Consider the following 22,687-nt stretch of genomic DNA (forward strand, 5'->3'; position numbering starts at 1 on the left):
CCAATACAAAGCCAGGAGCAAGGAATTTCCCCCAGGCCTCCCACGCGGGTGCAGGGTCCCAAGGCTTTGGGCCATCCTCAACTGCCTTCCCAGGCCACAAGCAGGGAGCTGGATGGGAAGTGGAGCTGCCGGGATTAAAACCGGCTTCCACATGGGATTCTGGCGCGTTCAAGGAGAGGACTTTAACCACTACACTTTTGCGCCAGGCATGATCATTACACTTTTAAACATTCAAAATGAGAGTAGCATTTTGTAACAATGAAAATTATATAAAATTCGAAAGTCAGTGATGATTTTAATTTCATAATCATGACCATTTTCCCAGGTAATTTTGCTGCTAGCTTATCAACACCCCAGTACTGCAAGAAGACATTCAGCTGCCATTCACTTCCTGCCGCAGAGTCCAGATCTCTGGCAAACGCACCATCACAATAGAAAATGTGTTTTGCAAAGAGAAGTCATCTCCAGGCAGTAGCGATTCTACTGTGCAGCATCATTTGCATATCTAATAATCACATGTCTTGACACAGAAAGTGGGCAATACAAATTTCTTCAAGAAAGGTAATAATGGGCCTCTAAATCTTAGGCATAAACTGAAACTCCATTAATTTGTCACCTGTTCTTTGTACTTAGTGGACTTCAGTTCTTATAATAGAGACAAATTACTTTTGCATTTGGAAAATTGCCAATTTGCTTTCCTTTGAAGGAAGGAAAAGAAGGATGGCAATTTATAGGTTGGAGAGATGCGAAAACGAACAATGACTTGCTTTATGATTTCAAAGTTCGTTCCTCTCTTAGAACTGCCTGGTTGCAGCCATGTTCCATCTGTAGCAATGGTCCAAATTCTGCCAGGGCTCCAGGCAGCATGCTTTCTCCTGCCTCAATTCCAAAATTTTATTTTTAATTAAAATTTCAATTTTCAACACTGAAACCCACCAATATTTGCCAAGTTTTCTTTCCATATCAAAGCAGGACCTAAGTAATCCTTTCTGCTGCTTTTCCAGACACACAGAGTTCAACCAATCACAAATCAAAAAATATTTTCCCAATGAAAATATACCTTGGCGGTATGATATTAAGTATTCTACTTTTGCCTACATGATGCCATTAAATAAATAGCAGAAAGTTAAACTTGTAAATTTTACTGAAGGATTCTACTACTGTGATAAAATGGGGAATCGGTGGGAGAGAAAAATCTGGCAGGGGAAGATGATAGAGAGAGAGGAATCCCTCTACTTACAAAACTGTATCATGGAAAATGAAGAACAACAAATTCTTATTTATTTTTCTGACTCTTATATATTAATAAAATTATTCATTATTAATAAAAATATAGGTATAAGAAAATTGTTGAGGTAAATCAGAAAAATTTAAATGTGAACCATACATTAAGTAATATTGTTTACAGCCATGTTAAAATTACAAATGTAATGGTCGGTACGTTGGCTCAACAGGCTAATGCTCTGCCTGCTAGAGCCAGCACCGTATGTGGGCACTGGTTCATGCTGTTTCTGCTCCACTTCCAATCCAGCTCCCTGATAATGACCTGGTAAAGCAGCAGAGGATGGCTCATGTCCTTGAGACCCTACATCCATGTGGGATTCTAGAGGAAGCTTCTGGCTTTAGATCAGCTCAGCCCCGAACGGAGGCCATTTGAGGAGTGAACCAATACATGGAAGATCTCTCTGTGTCTCCTTTTGTCTGTAATTCTGTGTTCTAATAAAAATAAATAGATAAATCTTAAATGTTTCCTCAAAACTGTAGTGAACATGGAGGGAATTTTTCTTTTCTTGTCGTTATTACTTATATCTACAGCATGACAAATATTTACAGTTGCATTTACATTGCATTAGGTTTTGCGAGTAATCCTTGGATGATTTGAAGTATACAGGATGATGTTACTTGCAAATTCTAGCCTGCTTTATATAAGCTGATTGAACATTCATGAGTTTGATGTCTGTGGAGTCTTGGAAGCAGTGTCTCTTAGATGCCAAGCAATGACTGCAATCCTTAATTTTTAGATTAAAATACATGAGGACTTGGAGGACACCTGAAAACACATGTATAAACCTAACGGTTAAGCTCTTTCCCTTTCATACTTTCCTTCTAAAAAACAGAAAGAGAAGAAGACAAAAGCAAAAACAAAGTCTTCAACCATATCCAGGATCCGCTGGCCTCTCATTCCAAAGCCTGTGTTGCTATAAAGTCAAAAGACACAGAGCCTTGCTATCCACAGTCCTCCATCCTGGAAACTCCTGAGCCAGGGCTCGCTCTTTCCTTCCAAGGATAGCCTTGGATACTGGCAGCAAGCTAAGCAACCAGACTGAGCCTTCTGATGTCTATGAGAAATGAAATACAAGGAAAGCTTTCTGGTATTTAGGTTTCATTGACCCCAAGAAGCCACTCTTAGGTTGAAGGACTATTGCCTTTCTCTTTCTATCTCTAGGCAGGACCACTCCGAAATGTAGTTTCCAAAGTCCGGTTTCAACAATTTCAAATCCTGATCTGGAGACCTCAAATGGGAAGCTACAAACGGGAAGCTCTCCCACTGTTTTTCCTGACAATCCTACAGGAAACACCAGCTATATGAATCTTTGGGGGGAAGGGTGTCAAATTAGATAATGTCACAAAGAAAGATTTTCCCTTAATTTCTTCCATAACTTTCCTAGTCATGTCTCATGGTTTTATCAATGTCTAATAAAGCCTCTACTTTACATTGTTAGTACAAACTCATACTGGGCTCAAACACATACTTTATGTTTGAAATGTGTCAATAGTTTCAGTCTGAATGCTCATGACTATCACATATGTGCACATAAATACACTTATTTATAACTACATATATGTGGATAGTTACAGTTATGGGCAGTTAGCTGCTTAAAACAATAATGGATGTGATTTTAACCACTCAGAATTTGAGAGTAAATGGTTCCTATAGCAACTGCAGACGGTCCTCTTTGTGCATTCCTGTTATTTTCTGTTAGTAAGTGATGTTAAATTTATGCCTTAATATATACGGTATAGTATAAAGTACTCGACTTCAGTTTGCCAAGGAGACCACACTTTTACTTCTTTTCAAAGCATTTTGTGGCTTTTATTTGTAATAACAAAAATATTCTGAGACACAGTAGTGAGTTTTTTCTTCATAATCTATCAACGCATCAAAAAGCAACCAAGAAATGCTGCCCTACATGTATATATACACACTGATATATACGATATATACATATATATAAATGCTGACCATACAGGCACACACACACTCATATATATATGTATGTATGTATATGTATATAAACCCCAACACATAAACCTATGCAATGACATGCACAAACACAATTTTGGTTTTAAATCCTGATAAAAATCTATTATCTAAACTGCTACAGAATGCTAAGATGCCCAGGAGAAGTGTCTAAGCTTTGTTCTGTACCACTTGAGAAGCACTATGGTTAAGAACACACATCTGACCAGAGGCAGCCTGGGTTCTTTCCCCAGCTTCCCCTACTAAGACTGTGCTATCTATCGGAGCAATCACTGCAAACCTCCTGAGCCTAGACAACTGAGCGTCCAGTAAAGTTCCCACAGGCATACAAGGTAAGATGGCTGGACATTCCCCAGCAGAGCACCTAGCACCTAGCAGCGTTCAGTGACTCAGCATAATTATTTCTAGGTGAGCATATTTGTTGAAGGTGGTAATGTAAGTTCTGTTCATGGAATCTGTAATTTATTCATACATAACACAAATTATACAGTAGGCCAGAGAAGCAGAAATCAAGAGAATTATTTTCAGCTACAGAAATGTCAACTGACAGACATTTCATTAGCCTCGCAGTTAAGACACTGGTTAAGCTCCCCAAGACCCATTAGGAGTAGGTGGGTCTGATGTCTGGGGCTCTGGCTTCTGATTTCAGTTCCCTGCTATACCGAGCCCAGGGGAACAGTGAGGGCTCCAGGACCTAGGTTCTTGTTATCAGCTGGGGGACCTAAATTGAGCAACCAACTTCCGCCTTTGGCCTTGACACAGTCTCTACCACTACCACCATACAAATGGAAATGCTCTGTCTCTCAAATATATAAACATCGAGCAGATAAATAAATCACTCTAAAATATTCAAGATTTTTTTAAAGATCTTTCAAAAAAAAAAAAAAAAAGAAAAGAAAGAAAAAGGCCCACAAGTATCAAACTCAGAAAAGAAATGGAAGAACTTGATTAGAGAGATAAGAAAACCAGTTTTCACAATGAGGTAGGTCATAGCCAGCTGTGGATTATATGTTAAATTGTCAATATATATGAAATGGTTTTCAGTTAAAGTGAGTTTTTTTTTTCAAATAAAATCAAACTCTTTCAAATGTAGAATTCATATAGAGTCACATGTCCTAAAAGAGTAGACTCAATCACGTATCTTAGAAAAGTAGATTGGATGAGTTTCATTTACCTATTAGTATGACACAGATATTGCCACAGTATCCACTGAAATGGTCTATCCTAATAATAGAAATATATTTCTATTATTTTTTAAGATTTATTTATTTTTATTGGAAAGTCAGATATTCAGAGAGAAGGAGAGACAGAGAGGAAGATCATCCATCCGATGATTCACTCCCCAAGTGAGCGCAACACTGGCGCTGTGCCGATCCAAAGCCAGGAGCCAGGAACCTATTCCGGGTCTCCCACATGGGTGCAGGGTCCCAAAGCTTTGGGCCATCCTCAACTGTCTTCCCAGGCCACAAGCAGGGAGCTGGATGGGAAGTGGAGCTGCCGGGATTAGAACCCGCGCCCATATGGGATCCTGGGGTGTTCAAGGCAAGGATTTTAGCCACCAGGCCACACCGCTGGGCCCATATTTCTATTATTTTTAAGTTACTACCAGGTCAAGAGTTTTTTCAGGAGGAAGCAGAGAAAAAAATCTTACAATGAGAGTACAACAATCCAGGGGAAAGGTACAGCAAGTGAAGGTTTAGAAGAGCTGATATATTGACCCCATTTCCTTCCACAGTTACTACAGTACATGCTCATTTTGACAATTCAACTTGGGTTATGCTTTGTGTTCTAGCACAGCACTGGGGATATCACCAGGTTCCCATGCACCCCTCTTCTCATCAGACCAATGGACAAGAGGTGGAGGAAGCATTCAAGAAAAAAAAAAACTGCTACTGCTTCTGGCATTAGCTACAAACCTATTTTCAACTTTTCCCTGGAAAGTAGTGATTTAGACTCTTTATTAGCAGTTTATTCACTGAGCATCTGCCATTGACAGGTACTATTGTTAAGTATTGGAGTTCAAGCTGTTTTTAAAAAATATTTTGGTTTTGGGCCTAGAACAGTAGCTAAGTGGCTAAAGTCCTCGCCTTGCACACATTGGGATCCCATATGGATGTCAGTTCATGTCCCAGCGATCCTGCTTTCCTTCCAGCTCCCTGCTTGTGGCCTGGGAAAGCAGTCGAGGACAACCCAAAGCCTTGGGACCCTGCACCCATGTATGAGGCCTGAAAGAGGCTCCAGTCTCCTGGCTTCAGATCAGCTCAGTTCTGGCTGCTGCGGCCACTTGGCGAGCGAATCATCAGACAAAAGATCTTCTTTGTTTCTCCTCCACTCTGTATATCTGATTTTGCAATAAAAATACTTCAGCAACCTGAAGAGGGAGATAGCCAAATAATTATGCAGAGTAAGCCCGCATCTATTGGTTCACTCCTCCAATATCCACAATAGTCAGCACTGGGCTGGGTCAACTGCAGAAGCAGAGCCAAGCACTACATCCAGATCTCCCACACGGGTGGCAGGGTCTGGGCTATACTGCTGATTCCCAGCACCTGCCCAACTGAAAGCTAGAATCAGGTGTCAGGCACAGGTACAGAACCTAGACCCTGGAGAACAGGGTGCAGCTAGCTCAGTCATAGACGAAATGTCCTGCTGGCTTTCTTCCTCCACCAGGAGTTTTAACCAAGTAATTCACAGTCACAATCCTCTGATTTCCTTTTCTATGTCTATGAAATGATATGTAGTATGAAATCATTTTAAAAGGCTTTCCCTTACTTTACTAATAATAATGCCAAGCTCCATTTGCAAAAGGGTAAAACTCTCAATTAGGTTGAGCTATGATGGATTCCAATGTTCTGAAGTTAATGCAAATATTTTACACAGTAAATCTGAGAATATCTAGTTAAAAGGCTAACAGTATTTGAAGCATAAGGTCAGTCAGTGAAGAAACTGTTCAAGTGACAAAATATCCTCATTTTATAAATGAAAACATTTACATATGAGTGTAAAGTATAAATAGATTTAAATACAAAGATGTATTGACTTTCACAAATACAACTGAACCACTTAAATTTTTAAAATGGAAATCTGAATGTGCTAACGTTTCCTACCATTTCTGGGCTTCTATTGTTAAGAAGCTAAGAATTTGGTTTGAAAATTGTACCAAATTTAGGGACCATGTAATTGTCCAGACTTAAAAAGAGACCTAATAAATAATGACAGAGGGTCACCATCGGCCTAACGGTTGATGCACCAATTAGAAGGCTCGCATTCCACCTACAACAGCTGGGCCTCGGTTCTGGCTTCAGCTCCCAGAGTGCACTTACTGCTAATGCAGGCCCTGAGATGCAAGGATAACAACTCAAATACCTGGATCCCAGCCACCCACACCAAAGGCCTGGATTGAACTTCTGCACTCAGCTCTGGCCAGACCCAATCCCACTCATCTAGGGCATCTGGAGTTTGAATGAAATGAGATTGATATTGTCTATCCATCTGTCTCTCTTTCTCTGCCTGTAAAACAAATATTTAGAACAAAAAGGAGAGGAGCTTCTAAGATCTATCAGCAGATGTTTCTGAGCAGTATTTGACTGCCTGTTGAGGTTCGTGCAGTTCACGTGCGTGGATCCTTGGCCTAACCGAGGTTCACACTTCTTCACCATTGCCTTCACCACCTCCATGCTTGCTGCCATCTGCCCACAGGTCTGAGAATATTTCTATTTCCCATTCATCCTGAATTTGATGTGGGAGCTAAACAAAAAAATACAAAATACAGTGGAGCCTCTCCAATGATCAGAAAGGAATAAAAGCAGAAGATACGAAAATACTCAGTTACAAAGATATGGAACCTGACACAGGCAAGGAAGAGCATGGAGTGACCCATGTGCCACATTCCCTAAAACCACACCTGTGCACACGCCTGCAGACCTACAACATCAACACTCACTAACTATGGCATGACTTCAGCTACTCTGGAGCTGAAAAAGAGATCCTAAAAACAAATTCATAAGAGAAAGAAGCAAATATAAGAAAAATAAAATTTGAAATACTGAAGAACAATATCAAGAATGGCTATTTGATGCCATGGTTAAGGTACTACGTGGTATGTTGTATGCACTATATTGGTGCCTGGGATTCAAGTCCTGGCCCATGTGAACCCTAGAGGCAGAAGGAGGGTGACTCAAGCAACTGGATCCCTGCCACCCACGGGGGAGCACTGACCTAAATACTCTGTTCTTGGCTTCCGCTTGATCCAGCCCTGGTGGTCACGGAACTTTGCAGGAATAAACCACATTTGGAATCCTTTTCTCATTCTCTAACTCTTCATCTTTCTCTCCCTCCTTCCCTCCTTCTCTGTCTTTTTCCTTGTCCATCCCTCTCTCTCCCTACATTTAAAAGCCAATAAAAATATCAGAAAGATCAACAATAATCTTAATAAAGCCATACTGGCTTAAAGAGTCCATATCACAAAAAACAGAAGCAATTCAGAAATCTCCCATCAGCAAACAGCATCAAAGCATATAGAAGCGAATAAAGAAGAAAACCTAAAATTCCACTTTATCTTTCCTGTTGCTTTTTGGGAAAATGGAATTAAAGGCTTATTTTGGTGCAAAACATGTTGAAAATAAAATGCATGGTGTCTGTTGAATGTTACTTCTCCTATACACATATGCAGTGTGCTGAAGATCCTGTACACATATATAAACACAGAGGAGAGACATGTTTTTTAAATGTGTGCTAAACAAATGACTGAAAAGCCAATAACAACCAAAAACATTGTCATGCTTGGATTGCCTGAATAATTTCCATAAATCTATTTAATTTGAGCATCTCACAGGTTACATTCTACAATGACGTGCACACAAAGCTGAATCTGATAGCACAGAGTACATCTTTTCATGAACTTACTATCTATGTATTCTGTACTGTGTGAACACAGTTCAATAGCTTCTGTCTTTATACTGTCATCTGTCCAGGAGGTGTTCAAAGTACTCTAAAACTATAAAGATGGAACCTCACACACAGATTTATTTTGTTGTTGTGCCTTCTGGAATATCTGATTCCATACTGAGAGTAAGTTGTGAGGCTCACAGGTAAGATGAAGCGAATATGAGTAGATGGAACACACCTGCTAATCGTGAACATTTCACCATCAATGTGATCATCAAAAGTGTATGTGCATGTTCATTACAGATATCCTGTCTCCCACACAGTACGTTTGTCTTTGGCTGATTGAATCTGCATATGTAGAACCAAGAGATGTGGGGTGCTACTGTATTCAGGAGCCTCAGCATGATTTTCATGCTCACCTCTCCATCTGCTAGGTGTCTCTTTGTTGCTGTTGTGCTGTTCTACTAGATTTACACTGCAGTGTTGGTAAATTGTTTTTCCATTCAACCCATCCGAGCCTTTGTTGCCCAATCTTTTCTTGCCTTTGTCATCTTCTCTGGAGATGTCCATATGATCACATCAAGAAAGGTACCAGAAAGTTAGGGCTGCTGTGACTCAGAATTTGAAAGTGGATTTAGTTTCTCTTCCACTCAGGATGCTATTTGGTTTATGTAACATTAGGATAATTCTACAGTTAAATAATGTATTTCCCTAGCTGAGCAGGCTGTCAGATATTGGTTGTAAGATACTGATTTTATGAACAGCTTATGAGGACAGCCCAATTATGTTCAGTTGCAGGGGTGGCTTCTCTGAGACTGACGTTTTCCACTAGGATAAGGATTTCCAGCAGGCAGTGGTTCCACAGGCCCCTTGGGAACCCTGCTTCCCAGATACCCACTAACTTTGACTCCTACCATTTTGTAGAAGTTGTGGAGAAAAGTAAACCCTTTAATGATGGACAAGCTTTCTGCAGTCTGGACTAACATAGACTGAGCACTGCCAACAATATAAAACCATAATCCTCTTGGGCATCTACCTGATGCCACAAATAGAAAATCTCAGAAAATCTTATTTCACGACAAAAATTACTAAAATATTATATTCTCTCTGACTATGTGTGTAATGTATATAAGGAACAAATGAATTTTGTATTTAGAGTTGGACCCTAGCCATGTAGTTCATTATGTATACACAGATATTGCTTGAGAATTGATACAAAAACTACTGCCAGTACCAAGCCACACCTTCAACCAGTAATACAACATTTCTATACTTACTTGAAAAATGTTTTTTTGCATGAAAAGTTACTTGGAACTTCAAAATAATTCAGCAATCAAGAGAGAAATTAAAATGAGAAAGAAAATATTACTAAATTTCTTCGTGATTTATTCTCCCCAAGAAAATGTCAAAATTTTGAAATTGATAATACATCTTTCAATTGGTACGATTGGTATGTTAAACTTTAGTCAATTTTCTGGGCCCAGCCTGGTAGCGTAGCCTAGTAGCTAAAGTCCTTACCTTGAATGCACCAGGATCCCATATGGGCACCGGTTCTAATCCTAGCCACCCAACTTCCCTTCCAATTCCCTGCTTGTGGCCTGGAAAAGCAGTCGAGGATGGTCCAAAGCCTTGGAACCCTGCACCTGTGTGGGAGACCCAGAGGCTCTTGTCTCCTGGCTTCAGAACAGCTTAGCTCCGGCCATTGTGGCCACTTGGGGAGTGAATCGGTAGACGGAAGATCTTCCTTTCTGTCTCTCCTCTTCTCTGTATATCTGACTTTCTAATAAAAAATAAACAAATCTTTAAAATTAAAAAAAAAAAACTTTAGCTAATGACCATAATTTTTGTTATCTGTGTCTCAATCTTTTGGGTCCTGCCATAAACATTTTGTACAACTTTGTGGGTTTACCTCATGCTTCCCACTCTGTTAGATCTGTTTCACATATGCACTGCTTAGCCTGCATGATTGAAGGTAAATGACAGTGGAAAACAATGCAAAGCTATTTCTGTATTTCTATTTCCCTCTGATTAAGTCTACTCTGCTGAGCTACATCCTTATTGTACCAATAAGTAGAATCTTGGAAGAATTTAGAAATGAACAATTTCCAAGATTACTCTCAAGTAACCATATGACTACAGAAAACATCTAATATAGGCTATTTATGTTTTGGTTCCCATCTATGAAAAATGGCCAAGGTTTTGATTTTTAAAAATATATTGATGTGCCTTAAAAGCTACTGAAAGTAGAATCAAAAATTAAGCTTATTTTACTGTAGAAATACTTTTAAATGTGTGTCTAAAGCAGAGTCATGGAGGTAGGGTTGGGGATGACTCATCAAAAACTTCATGGAAAATGAGTATGCATTATGAAAAAAGCCAGGCATGGATTTTTCAAGAAGTTTTGTAACATAAACTTGTCTTTTAAGTTGTCTTGGACTTTAAAACAAAATAATCACTAGAAAATAATCTTTTAGCCCTAAGACCAAGAATTTAAAGCAACTGGTATATGTTAAGAAAGGGAAAAAAAATTAAAGAGTGAAGACAGATTTCATATGCTACAAAAAGCTCTTACAGTAGCTTTCTGGAAATAAGGAAGAAAGCAAAGATGAATTTGGAGCATAGAATTTCTGTCCTCTATATATACTGCCCATTAGGACAGTCTCCACCTGGCACAGGAAACGAAAAGTCAGGGAGAAGGCTGAGTCACACAGCATAGCACAGAGCCAGTCCCTGAGAGGGAGCCTCCTCCAAGGCACATTCCCCACCTGACCCATCTCAGGACAGGACACTGGGCTCTGTCCTGCGTTGCCCAAAACCAAACGAGCAGAAACAACCATTTGTTTGAACTGTGATGATTAAGAGAGAGAAGAGACTTAAGAGCCAGGGAATGTAAATACGTATCTCACATTCTGGGTGCTATGACCCGGCCCAAGGAGGGGTGAAAGCAGGCAGAGAGATGACGGGGACAGAGGGGAAGATGGAAGCCGATGGGTTATGGCTGGGGAGGGGTGGTGGATGCAGTACACTCAAGGGCTAGCCACTCACCTCAGGAGTGAACTCTAATCAACAGACAGCTTTGTAAAAGACACACAACAAAACCAAGGTGGGTGAGGAACAGCCCTGGTCGAGAAAAGGAATGAGCAGCCTACACATTCAGGGTTAAGGAAAAAAAGAACAAAATCAGAGAGTGATACTGGACAGGAGGACGGAAGTGCAAACCTAAAGCCTAAAGAGCATTACACTGTGGGTAGAAGATCCCGGTCATTTAAACCCACTCCTTGCATCACATTCCAGATACCAAGGCTACATTCTTACACGGTTTGCCATGAAAATTGAAGACTCGTGGCACAAGTCCCACAGGTTATATTTGCATTAAAAACTATATTTTTAATTATCCAAGTAAAGGAATATGATTAATTTGTAAATTGAGGCTTCCTGGCTTAGAAATCCAAATAACAGAAAGACATTCTCTCTTGCTCTTTGGATGAGGGTGGGGGAAGACGAAAGAGACAGACCACCAGATTCTGTAGATTTTCTTCAGAAGGAAGAGTAGGGGTGAAGTACTCTATATTGTATTTTCCAATGCTACTCTAAAAGAAATGTAATAAGCAGACCTTCCATACAAGATGGTTAAACAACAGCAGAGAAAACAATACATTCCCACAAGCAGCATGACACGCAAAACAATGGTCCAATCAAAACCCTCATGATCAGGACCTTTATTCATAGAGACCCCCACATAGGGCCAAGGTGCTGCTTCTGTTTTCCAGGGTTCCTCCCTGTCCATCCCAGGTGAACCCACAGATGGAGATGAGTAACAGTACCTGCAGCCAGAGACTGTCGCTCGCCACAGTCCTGCCGATGGCGCTGCACTGGAAGGTGGCAAACTGGCCGGCGTTCACTTCCACGTTCTGAATCCGCAGGAAGTGGGGAGTTCTGGCTACAGGAAGAAAAAAGAAGTCAAGATATTAGTGTGGAGCTTGGTAACTAATATGTGTCTGTTTCCTTCTATGTGCAATTTGGGTTTTCCATTTTGTTCGCCTTAGGGAAAAAATAATTTACAAGAGATTTAAAGGTTTCACTAGACTCACAAAAGGTATGATAAAAGATTTCGGTGTGCTTTCTAAAAGAACAAACAAGCCATGCAATCTGGGATCGAATCAAACAGAGAGAAGATATTTTATTGTTCCTGCTGTGCAAATTATCATAGCTCAGCAGTCTTCTTGTAATAACAGATCTGTATTAATAAAGATTATACGAAGCCTAATTGATGTTTTGAACAAAAACATATTAGGTATTTATACTGGCAACATGAAAAGAACAGTAAGAAGTTAAGCAACGTTGCCAAGGAAACTTTTTAACCTAAGTACAAGAGCTGTGCGCAATATATATTTTAATATAACCAATCAGTATGCAACAATTCTTGTGTAATATTTTAAAACTCCCCAAAATACTAGCCTTCCAGAAACACACTCTGGGAAATGATCTTGGCGGAGTGGAAGTTCTCAGAGAATCCTGTTTCCAGTTCAGGAAATAAGAATGAGTTCCACATGCTAAACAGCATTGTCCAGTAATATGCAGTGTCTACATGGGATAGCTGTTTAAAGAATGCCTAATTCTTCTTGATTCTACAGATCATTTCTGCATCACAGTGAGAACAGGTGTTCAGAAACTGGCCTTATGTTTTATGACAATTTTGACTTTTATGAAAATATTCTCTAGTCATCATCCTAATAGAGTGAGGGTAGCAGAGGACAGCAAAGGGAGACTGACAGGTGGCAGATGGAAATCAGAAAAGGAAGAGAAGATGACAACATTATTTTGGAAAGTGGAGGCAACAGATAAATCTGGATAATAAGTCGGATAAATTTGTATGCCCTATTGTTTTTCTACATTTTCAATGTATTTTATGGCCATGTCCAGGCACTTTGAAAGATTAGTGTCCCACTGCTTATATACCCAAGATTATAAGCTCACAGTCATTGTATGCTGAGCGGAACATAATTAGGAATGGAAGTGGGTTACCATCAAAGAACAAAGAAAAATGCATTTTAATATCACTAACACACAGTAAAACCCCATTACTAACTTGGAGTCCACTAATAATTCAGAGAGCATATTTATTTTAGCATAAAAAAATTTCAAATGAGTTCTACAAAAGCAGCATTAACTCCAGATCCTTGTTTCTTAATATATTAATGCACAACTCTAACAAGTCTATTTGTCACTGGCTTAATCAAATTACTCCTTGTTCAACAAAAACAAAATCACAGAGCTTTCTTCAAAAAAAAAAAAAAACTTTGTTAAAAAAAATGCCTAAATCAAATTTATTTTCCATACTTCAGTTCTGGGAAATGTAAAGATCTAGTGCTTTTAGAAAATAGAAAAAAGGAACATGTATTGAGTTCTTAAGTGCCAGAGGCTTTCTCACTGGCCACTCATAATCGCTCTGTGTCATGAGTACTTGCTCCACTTTACTGATGGAGCGACTTGTGGGTATTTGCTTAGCAGGTAGCAAAAGCAATATGCCCACTGGAGTCCATTTGGTGTCAAAGCCCACCAGGGAGCCACAAGCCACTCCCAGCCCTTGTGCCATCCCAGACTTCACTAATGCTCCTGATTCCACTTGCAGCAGCTCTCCTCACCACCTGCTGAGAATTTAGCTTCTTGCAAGACTCTTCTCAAAACTCTTTCCCTGAAACTTGTTTGGCTCTCTTTGTTGGAACATCTAATAGCATGATAGCAGCAGCACTGGGTGCCACAGCACTTGAGGCTAATGCCTCACGCAGAGCAGGCATGCAATATCACATTTGATTGCTATTACTTAGAGTTAACACGCACCTGCATGCAACCTGTAAAACCATGCACATGATGAAATGGCAACTTGCACTCTTTCATCCTTTGACCATACCTCTGATACCAGTGAACAGAGCTACACTTGACACTAAATTGACAGCAATTCTAACTTACATTTACTCGCATCAGAAGCCCTAACATTAATGGAGGTGTGTATGAATCCTAAGACCTGACTAAATTAGCAAGACTCTATTTGAGGGGAAGAGCTGTTTCCTTAGAAAGGAAACTGAAGCAAAATTTAATCAAACTTTTTAATCAAACGTTTAGTGTATACACTCATGTAGATACATATGAGACTAAATGGAAACTGTTTTCAAATTCCACCCCCCATTAAAGAAAATTCAAAGTAGACTGCCCCAGCCACATGCGCATCAGCCCACGTGTACACTGGATCAGTGGAAACTGATTTCTCCGTCCTGGGGTAGACATTAGCCCTTCACATGAATGTTAGGCGGACCACTGCAACAACCCTTAGACACACTCGCACGTACTCGCTCACCTTCGCCTACACTTCCTGTCAGCCACCAGAGCCAACACTCAGTCATCCCTGACTTACACCAAAAGGCTTCGGGCTCCTCCTAAGAAAAGTGCACTTCTCAGATAGCCAAAAACCCCCAACCAACCCAACAGCTTTCTCCCATCCAGACACCGCTTGGCACAGCCTGATTTTTTGTCCAAATACAATTTTTCCAAAGTCCTCTCTGCAGGTCTGTCCTTTGTTTGTTCATCTCCCATGGAGGTGTCTGGGAAAGAGTGTGTCTCCTTCATTTTGCAGGTAGGTACACAGTTGGTCTGCAGAGGGACCCTTCTGCATCCGCATCCCAAACTCAAAAACCAAAAACTGGAGTGGTGACATGTCCAAGCCATAGCTTGGAAACACAGAAACAAAATGGTAATTTAATCTCTTGCTAAAACAACACCTCCCTCCACCCTCCACCCCCCACCACACACACACAGACACACACACCCACACACCCACACACACAAAACCTAGGACATTTGATGTTCCCTGGGACAGAGGAGCTCTGAGAGTCTGTACACGGGTCATTCTCCTGCCAGCCAGCCAGCCAGAAGCTTGGAGGTCACTCTGGCCATCACCAGTGCCTAGGAGCCACAGCCCTCAGGAGGCTGCCTGCGCCAGTGTGTTCTATCAGGACAGCTGCTGCAGTCCTAGGGAGACAGCAACACAGCCGGCTCTATCCTGGACCCCAGAATCACTGCTGACGTCACACCCACATGGAAGCCAGGTCGGATCAGAGGGTGACACACACACTCAACTGGGGAACGCCTGTTCCTTGGAGAGTTAATTACTTTGCTTAAAAGAAAATGAAAGATCCTGCAATGGAAAGAAGGAAGCATCTGAGCAGCGGGGGAGGGAGGAGAGTGGGTAAGGCTGGCTAGCCGAATGGCTATTTGAAGAGATTAAAGTTACAGTCAGCTGGTTGGACAGAGATGCGGGGAAGTGGGGACCCACCAATCATTGCCAGCTTACATTGAAATGAAGGCCTCAGTCCACAAAGGCTTCTGCAGTCTCCACCCCCACTGTCTGTGAGATCACCTGCCTGTGACATGGGAGTCCTACTGTTCTTTGCCTCAGCAATCTTCTGGTGTGTGTGTGTGGCAGGGTGCATCTTCTGCACCCTCCTTGAAGTTGCTTTTTGCATCTGTGGTTAAATCATTGAATGGCCACAGTCTGTGTTGTGCAAGAAAAGGACGGAAGATCTTCCTCTCTGTCTCTCCTCTCTGTCTCTCCGCCTTTCCAATAAAATAATAATAAAAATAAATCTTTAGGGCCCGGCGCGGTGGCGCAAGTGGTTAAGTCCTCGCCTTGCACACCCGGGATCCCATATGGGCGCCGGTTCTAATCCCGGCAGCCCCGCTTCCCTTCCAGCTCCCTGCCTGTGGCCCGGGAAAGCAGTTGAGGACGGCCCAAGGCTTTGGGACCCTGCACCCGTGTGGGAGACCCGGAAGAGGCTCCTGGCTTCGGACCGGCATAGTATCGGCCGTTGCGGCTCACTTGGGGAGTGAATCATCGGACAGAAGATCTTCCTCTCTGTATCTCCTCTCTGTATATCCGCCTTTCCAATAAAAAATAATAAAAATAAATCTTTAAAAAAAATAAATAAATCTTTAAAAAGAAAAGAAAAGAAAAGAAAAGGCTCCCTGAAGTCAGGTACAATCATGTGCTGCACTGCATGGAAGATGTCCTTGGGCTGGGAGCTCTCTCTCCTTCAGCAGGACATTGCCTCTGCCCTCCTTTCTTTCTTGGTTACCACACTATGCTAAGAATAATTTAGAACTTTAGTGGCTCCACCCTCAAATCAGATCTCCGCAGTTGTCCTCTAAAACCTTTTTCCTTGCACTGTAGCCCCTGACATTCATTGTAGTTGCTGGAAGATGAGGCTCTATGGGCCCCTATCTCAGAACCTCACTAGGACTCAGACATTTCCAAAAAGGCAACACTGGACACAGAAACAAAATACTAATTTGTGACAAAAGTTAGCCCACTAATTTTTTTTTTGAAGATTGTACAAAGGTACTTCACAAAATTTGTGAAAAGTGGAATTTGGGGGGTTGGGCATTGTGATACTACCACTTACGCAGTACCAAGCTCAGCTCACTGCTCCTCTGTTTCCAGTCCCACTTCCTGCGGATGCAGCCTGGAATCCGGCACGTGGCCTGGGTCCCTGCCACCCACATGGGAGACAAGGATGGAGTCCAGGCTCCCATTCATTTCACTATGAAACAACACAGCTCTAGAAGTTGTAAGGAGGAGTACTCACAAAATTGTCTAATTGACTACAGAATGACGGCATCTGAAAACCATTCACAGTTGTCTATATTTTCATTTTCTTTGCAAAATTCAACTACTAACAGTTGAAAATTATGAGAATTATTTGTATGTGAAAATATCGCAAAGAAAAGAATGAAGGAAAACCAACTCCAAATGAAGATACGTAAGGAACCAAGGGTGTGTATTGTCAAAGGAAAAAGACAGTACATTTGTCCTACAGTAGGATGATTAGTTTTTTGAAACAAGCAAGGAGAAAGATGGAAATAGAGGAGACAGGAAATAGATCAAAAGCTGAATGAATAAGGAAAGCTACAAAATGTTTGCAGAAAAGTGATACTACATTGTATGGCTAAGATTTGAATGGAATGATCATATCATTCTTTGAAAACAAGTTAATAATATTAGTCCAAGAAATCAAAAACAGATATGATTTCCTCTCCGATTTCACATTAAAACAATAAAATCTGGGCCTGGCTCACTGGTTCAGTGGCTAAATCCTCGCCTTTCATATACTGGGATCCCATATGGCAGCTGGCTTGTGTCACAGCTGCTCCACTTTCCATCTGGCTCCCTGCTTGTGGCCTGGGAAAGCAGGAGAGGATGGTCCAAAGCCTTGGGATCCTGGACCTGCTTGGGAGACCTGGGAGAAGTTCCTGACTCCTGGCTTTGGGTTGGCTCAGCTCTGCCCACAGCAGCAGCCACTTGGGGAATGAACCAACGGATGGAAGATCTTTCTTTCTGTATCTCCTTCTCTCTGTAAACCCACCTTTCCAAAAAATAAATAAATCTTAAAAAATAAATAAAATCTATTGATGTGTTAATAAGAAACTGGAAAAGGATTTGCTATACCTCTCCAGTACTCACCCAGAAGTGAAAGGATGTGTCTTACCAGAATAAGTTTCTATGCTGTCAAATATCTAACCCTTAATATTGAAAAGAAAAGAGATAAAGGTTTGTTTTGTTTTTCACCTCACTAACGTGACTTCCATTTCATTTTAAGATCTTTTACTGTCACTTTGATTGAATGGATAACGAAGTATCTTTTCAGTGACCTGTGATCTTATTAAATCAAGCATTCAAACCTTTTCACATTTTGACAACTTTTGATATTGCACCTTCTTCAGAATCAAATACTAAAAAAATGTAGACCTCTAATTGACTTTGATAACTCAGAGTCCCAGCAAAAAAAAATCTCAGATTTTTTGTTTTGTTTTTTAACCTTGTACAAAAGGGATTTAATAGTAATAATTAGATATATTACACATGTTGAGCTGCATGAAAAGCATTATATAGAAGAAAAGTGTCATATTCCTAAATTATTTTTGCATGGTAAATGTCACTGATAGATAATTTAGAAATTACATAAAATTTTGGGGAATCCATCGATGTTCTTATTCTCCATATGTCCTCATGGTACCTCGCCTGAGAGCAGACAACAGTGGGACCATGTTCTTGATGTCAGTTTCAGATCTTATTTGAATTGTTATATATCATAGGAACAAAGAAATCTCCTTGCCAAACTGCAGTATGTTTATAATGAACTCTCAGTAGGTCTTTAATCATATACATTTTAAGGCTTGTCATTGTAGTTACTGTTTTAACTAACATTTCTCTGAAGGCTCCTGTAAGCAGCTCAGGGTGCTTCATCTCTGATGAAGAGGACTGGTCTTGAGGACCCATGAAAGACCTGTGCCAGGTATCCAGGCTTTGTATGACATTCATGACCTTGAGATGAACGAATTATCTGAGACCAAATGAACAAATCAAGAATGGCTATAATTTTATGGGACTTCTGTTTTAAACACAGCTGGTTATTTATACGCTATTTTCCGAATTTAAGACATCTTTCCTCTTAAGCTAACTGTAATTCATATTTAGTAAGACTATGCTTTCTTAAACAGAAATGGAATATTTCCCCCATACTATGTCTTGAAATTTTCAGAAATTTCAGAGTATCCTTAGTTTTAGATTAATATAATTATTTATACAGATTCAACAAGAATCTGCCCTTGATACTACAGAAGATAGCTGGAAATACAGCTTACCTAACGATGGTCAAAATGGGAATACTGTATTTGAGAGAAAGTGCACAGAATCAGATATGTCCAAGCAAGAGAAAGGAACTTGGGCTAAATCTAAGCAGCCAAAGATGATAAAGTCCTTTTGGGAAAATACAGCTGATATCTGACCTACAGTGTTGCTGGCATTAAAGGTGAACACGAAGATGACTTTCTGGCAGGTCCAGGACCAAAAAAAGAGGAATTCATCCATTCTTCAGATCCTACGGAGATGAAGTCTGATCCTGAGATTTTAGCTTATCTTCTCAAATTCAAGAAGGTTTTTTAAGGTCCAATGTGAGATCCCTTATAAAGCAAGAATACTTTATCTCTGATCAACTAAAATGAATCAGGCAGAAGCTTTATGTTTCAGTGGAAAACTATAACCCACCCTGTGGGCTAGCAGATTCCAGGCTTGTTCAGTGTTATTGAGCTATTTTTCACCTCCCCGAAATGTGGATCTTTCTGTTCTGTGCATCTTTTCCAGAAAGTGATGTTCCTAATTATTCTCTCATCCTTGAAGGTTGGCATCGCTGAGAACTGAAATTGCCTTTTCGCCCATGCCAGTTTCTCCAACGAGGTGGAGTTGGAAGACCTGATTACTTATTACCTCTGCCTCTCAATGAGGTTCAATACCAACATTGAGAAATCTGCACTAACTGAACGTAGGCCTCAGAAACTGTGTGTGCAGTGTGCTCTGACATCTAATCTCTGTTTCCCTTCCATTTTCTTATTCCAATCCAAATTCTCCTTTCCATTTCGCAGATTTCTTACCCTCTGTTGAGAACATTTATTTACTCATAAATTGAAGGGGCACAAACACAGAATTGAAGAGACTGAGAAGCAAAAATTTCCCAGTCCACAAGTTCATTTCATAGATGCCCACAATAGCCAGGTTTGGACCGGGCTAAAGTTGGAAACTGGGAAACCAATCCTGGTCTCCCAGGTGGGTGACAGGGAGCCAACAGCCGAAGCAATCACCTGATGCCTCCCAATCCAGTGACACCATCTCAAGGTCGTGAATGTCATACAAAGCCTGGACATCTAGCACAGGTCTTTCATAGGCCCTCAAGACCAGTCCTCTTCATCAGAGATGAAGCACCCTGAGCTGCTTACAGGGGCCTTCAGAGTAATGTTAGTTAAAATAGTAACTACCTGTGGATGACAAGCCTTAAAATGTCTATAATTAAAGACAGGGCTGGGAATGGAACCCCACATTCAGATATGGGAAACAGTGCCTTACCTGGTAGCCTATTTAAATGCCCACCTCACCACTAAAATGCTAACCTGACCGCCTCTTCCCAGCTGTTGTCCTTGACTCGTTTCAGGAGGAGATGTAAAAGAAGTTTCAGCTGGGAAAAGCATAGAGGCCCACTTCAATGCCAGAATGCCAGATTTAAAAAATTAGTTTGAAGTGAAAACATTTGAGCTAAAGAAGACACAGAAAGAAATCTCTGAACTTCCATTATTTGGCTCACCAAAAGTACAGCTTCCATTAACCCCCTTCTGAGGGAGGCGCCTGCTAATTCAGTTGCCATGGAGACAGACTACCACCATGAACATTAAAGCCCAACAGAACTGCTATACTTTTCCAAAAAACCGAAAAACCATTTTGTTTGTTAGATCTGGTTTAGAAACCTTTATCTCAGGTTACTAACTGACTCTCCATCAAAAGGGGTTCTAGTTGCACAAGTGGAAACAAATCTTGTTTTGCCTCCTTAAACCTGTCTCTTGGCAAGTCCCCAATTCATTAAACCCCCAAGTCTGCAGAGGAAAAGTTTCTGCTGAATATGTAGCCAAGATGCCCCCTGCACATGGTGTCACCTGGCGCCTTTCCCTGCTCGGACTGGAGGACACTGCCCTCCCAACTGCCCTCTAGTGTGCATCCACTTCCCAGACTTGACCAGCACTTCCTCTTGCCTTGGGTCACTGTGCTAGAATGGGTCTCCAACACAGGCAATTGGCTGTGTCGCTATGACTTGGGATAACTTGTGTTAGAGAGGTTTAGGCACTTCAATTCTGCTGTTTCATTCTGCTTGATTATTCCCTAGGCTAGAACTGAGCTCTTGTCAAAGGAGCATTAAGTATTTTGAGTAGGACCCTAGTATTCTAGATATGCTCCTATAATTGAACAAATCTCCCACTAAGCATCCAGTGGGAGATCTCCATGCTATTCATAGACTTTGGCTTCTTACTGTGCATCCCAACTGGGAACTCCAATACGGGCACAAGCATCTTGACAACTACGCCAAATGACAACCTTTTGGTGGGCAATATCTTATAACTTGTTGAGAAGACACCTAGCATTTCAGTTTCAGGCCTCTTCAGGGAGAATGTAAAACCCAACTAGGGTGCTCACGGTGAACCTATACATGTTTGCATAGGATTATCTGCTTGTATTAGCTAGGAAGCATGTGTAAGGCCAGATTCTGAGTGAAAGTGGGTTGGAAATGGCAGGCAGAAGGAGTAGATAAAGGTTAAAAAAAATCAAAGCAGAGAGTTGAGAGTATCAGGCAAAATGCTCCCCTCTGTGGATTAAGAGTGGCTATATTTAATTCATGGCATGCTCTGAGCAACCTCCTTAAACTCCAGACTTTTTGCACAGAACTCTCAGTATAATTCTTTGCCATATCAGAAAATTTGTGACTTTGAACTTGGCCTAACACTACTTTTCTGCTTTTTGGTGGCAATCATACACAGTAGTACCAGCATTTTCCCTTATTGAATGTTTATCTGAGATAATTTTGCACAAGGTAGGTTTTGGGATGCTGCCACTAGGGATTCCTACACCCCATACAGATGTGGCTGACTGGAGTACTGGCTTACTGGCTACCCTGCGCTTTTTTTTTTTTTTTTAAGATCTATTTGTTTTTATTGAAAGGCAGATTTACAGAGGGAAAGACCTTCCATCTGCTTATTAACTCCCCAGTTGGCCACAACAGCCAGAGCTGAGCTGATCCAAAGCCAGGAGCCAGGAGCTTCTTCCGGGTCTTCCACACAAGTGCATGGTCCCAAGGCTTTGGGGCCATCCTCCGTTGCTTTCCCAGGACACAAGCAGGGAGCTGGATCTGAAATGGGGCTGCTGGCTGCTGGGATTAGAACCAGTGCCTATGTAGGATCCCGGTGGTTGCAAGGCAAGGACTTTAGCTGCTAGGCTATTTCGCCAGATCCTACTCAGTACTTTGAATTCAGCTTCCTACTAATGCTCTCCAAAGTCAGTGGAGTATGCCCTTGTACTTGAGTTCCTGCCACATATATGGGAGACCCAGAGGAAGTTTCTGGTTCTGGCTTTGGCCTAAACTAGACTTGGCTGTTGCAGGTATCTGGAGAGTGAGCCAGTGGATACAAAACTCATGCACCTCATGGGATCCCAACTCAGGGAAAGGTATTCCATCACGGGACATGTGACAAGGTGTAGGGATGGTTTTGATTGTCATAGTGGATGTGGGCAGGAATACCAACAATGGCAGAGGCCAAGGGTACTGTTAACATCCTAAAGTGTTCAGGACAGGCCCCACAACAAATAATCAACAGTGGCCGCCCAATATATTGATAGAATCAAGGCGAAAAACACTGATAACAGCACATGGCTGCACAAATTGACTGCAACATCTACTACTAAATACTTCTGAATTGTTGGGTTTCTTTCCATTATATATAATGTCAAGATAAACATTTTCATAATTTAAATCCTTATGCATATGTTTCCCCATGGGTTGATTTTCTGGAAATTGAATTTCTAAGAAAAATGTATATATTTTTTTAAAGATTTTATTTTTATTATTTTTTCATTGGAAAGGCGGATATACAGAGAGGAGAGACAGAGAGGAA

The 22,687-nt window shown here is 41.0% G+C and overlaps 1 protein-coding gene across 3 annotated transcripts in view; it reads right to left on the reverse strand.

Moving 5' to 3' along the window:
* Positions 1-22,687, reverse strand: part of PTPRM (protein tyrosine phosphatase receptor type M) — a 773,655-nt gene that overhangs the window by 419,073 nt on the left and 331,895 nt on the right. For all 3 annotated transcript variants that reach the window (XM_040970558.1, XM_040970557.1, XM_040970559.1), the window contains one exon: positions 11,974-12,089. In XM_040970558.1, coding sequence (XP_040826492.1) covers positions 11,974-12,089 — 116 coding nt within the window. The remainder of the gene's footprint in view (positions 1-11,973; positions 12,090-22,687) is intronic.

Source organism: Ochotona curzoniae, unplaced genomic scaffold, assembly GCF_017591425.1.
Source record: "Ochotona curzoniae isolate NIBS_2020 unplaced genomic scaffold, NIBS_Ocur_1.0 scaffold_4812, whole genome shotgun sequence".
NCBI lineage: Eukaryota > Metazoa > Chordata > Mammalia > Lagomorpha > Ochotonidae > Ochotona > Ochotona curzoniae.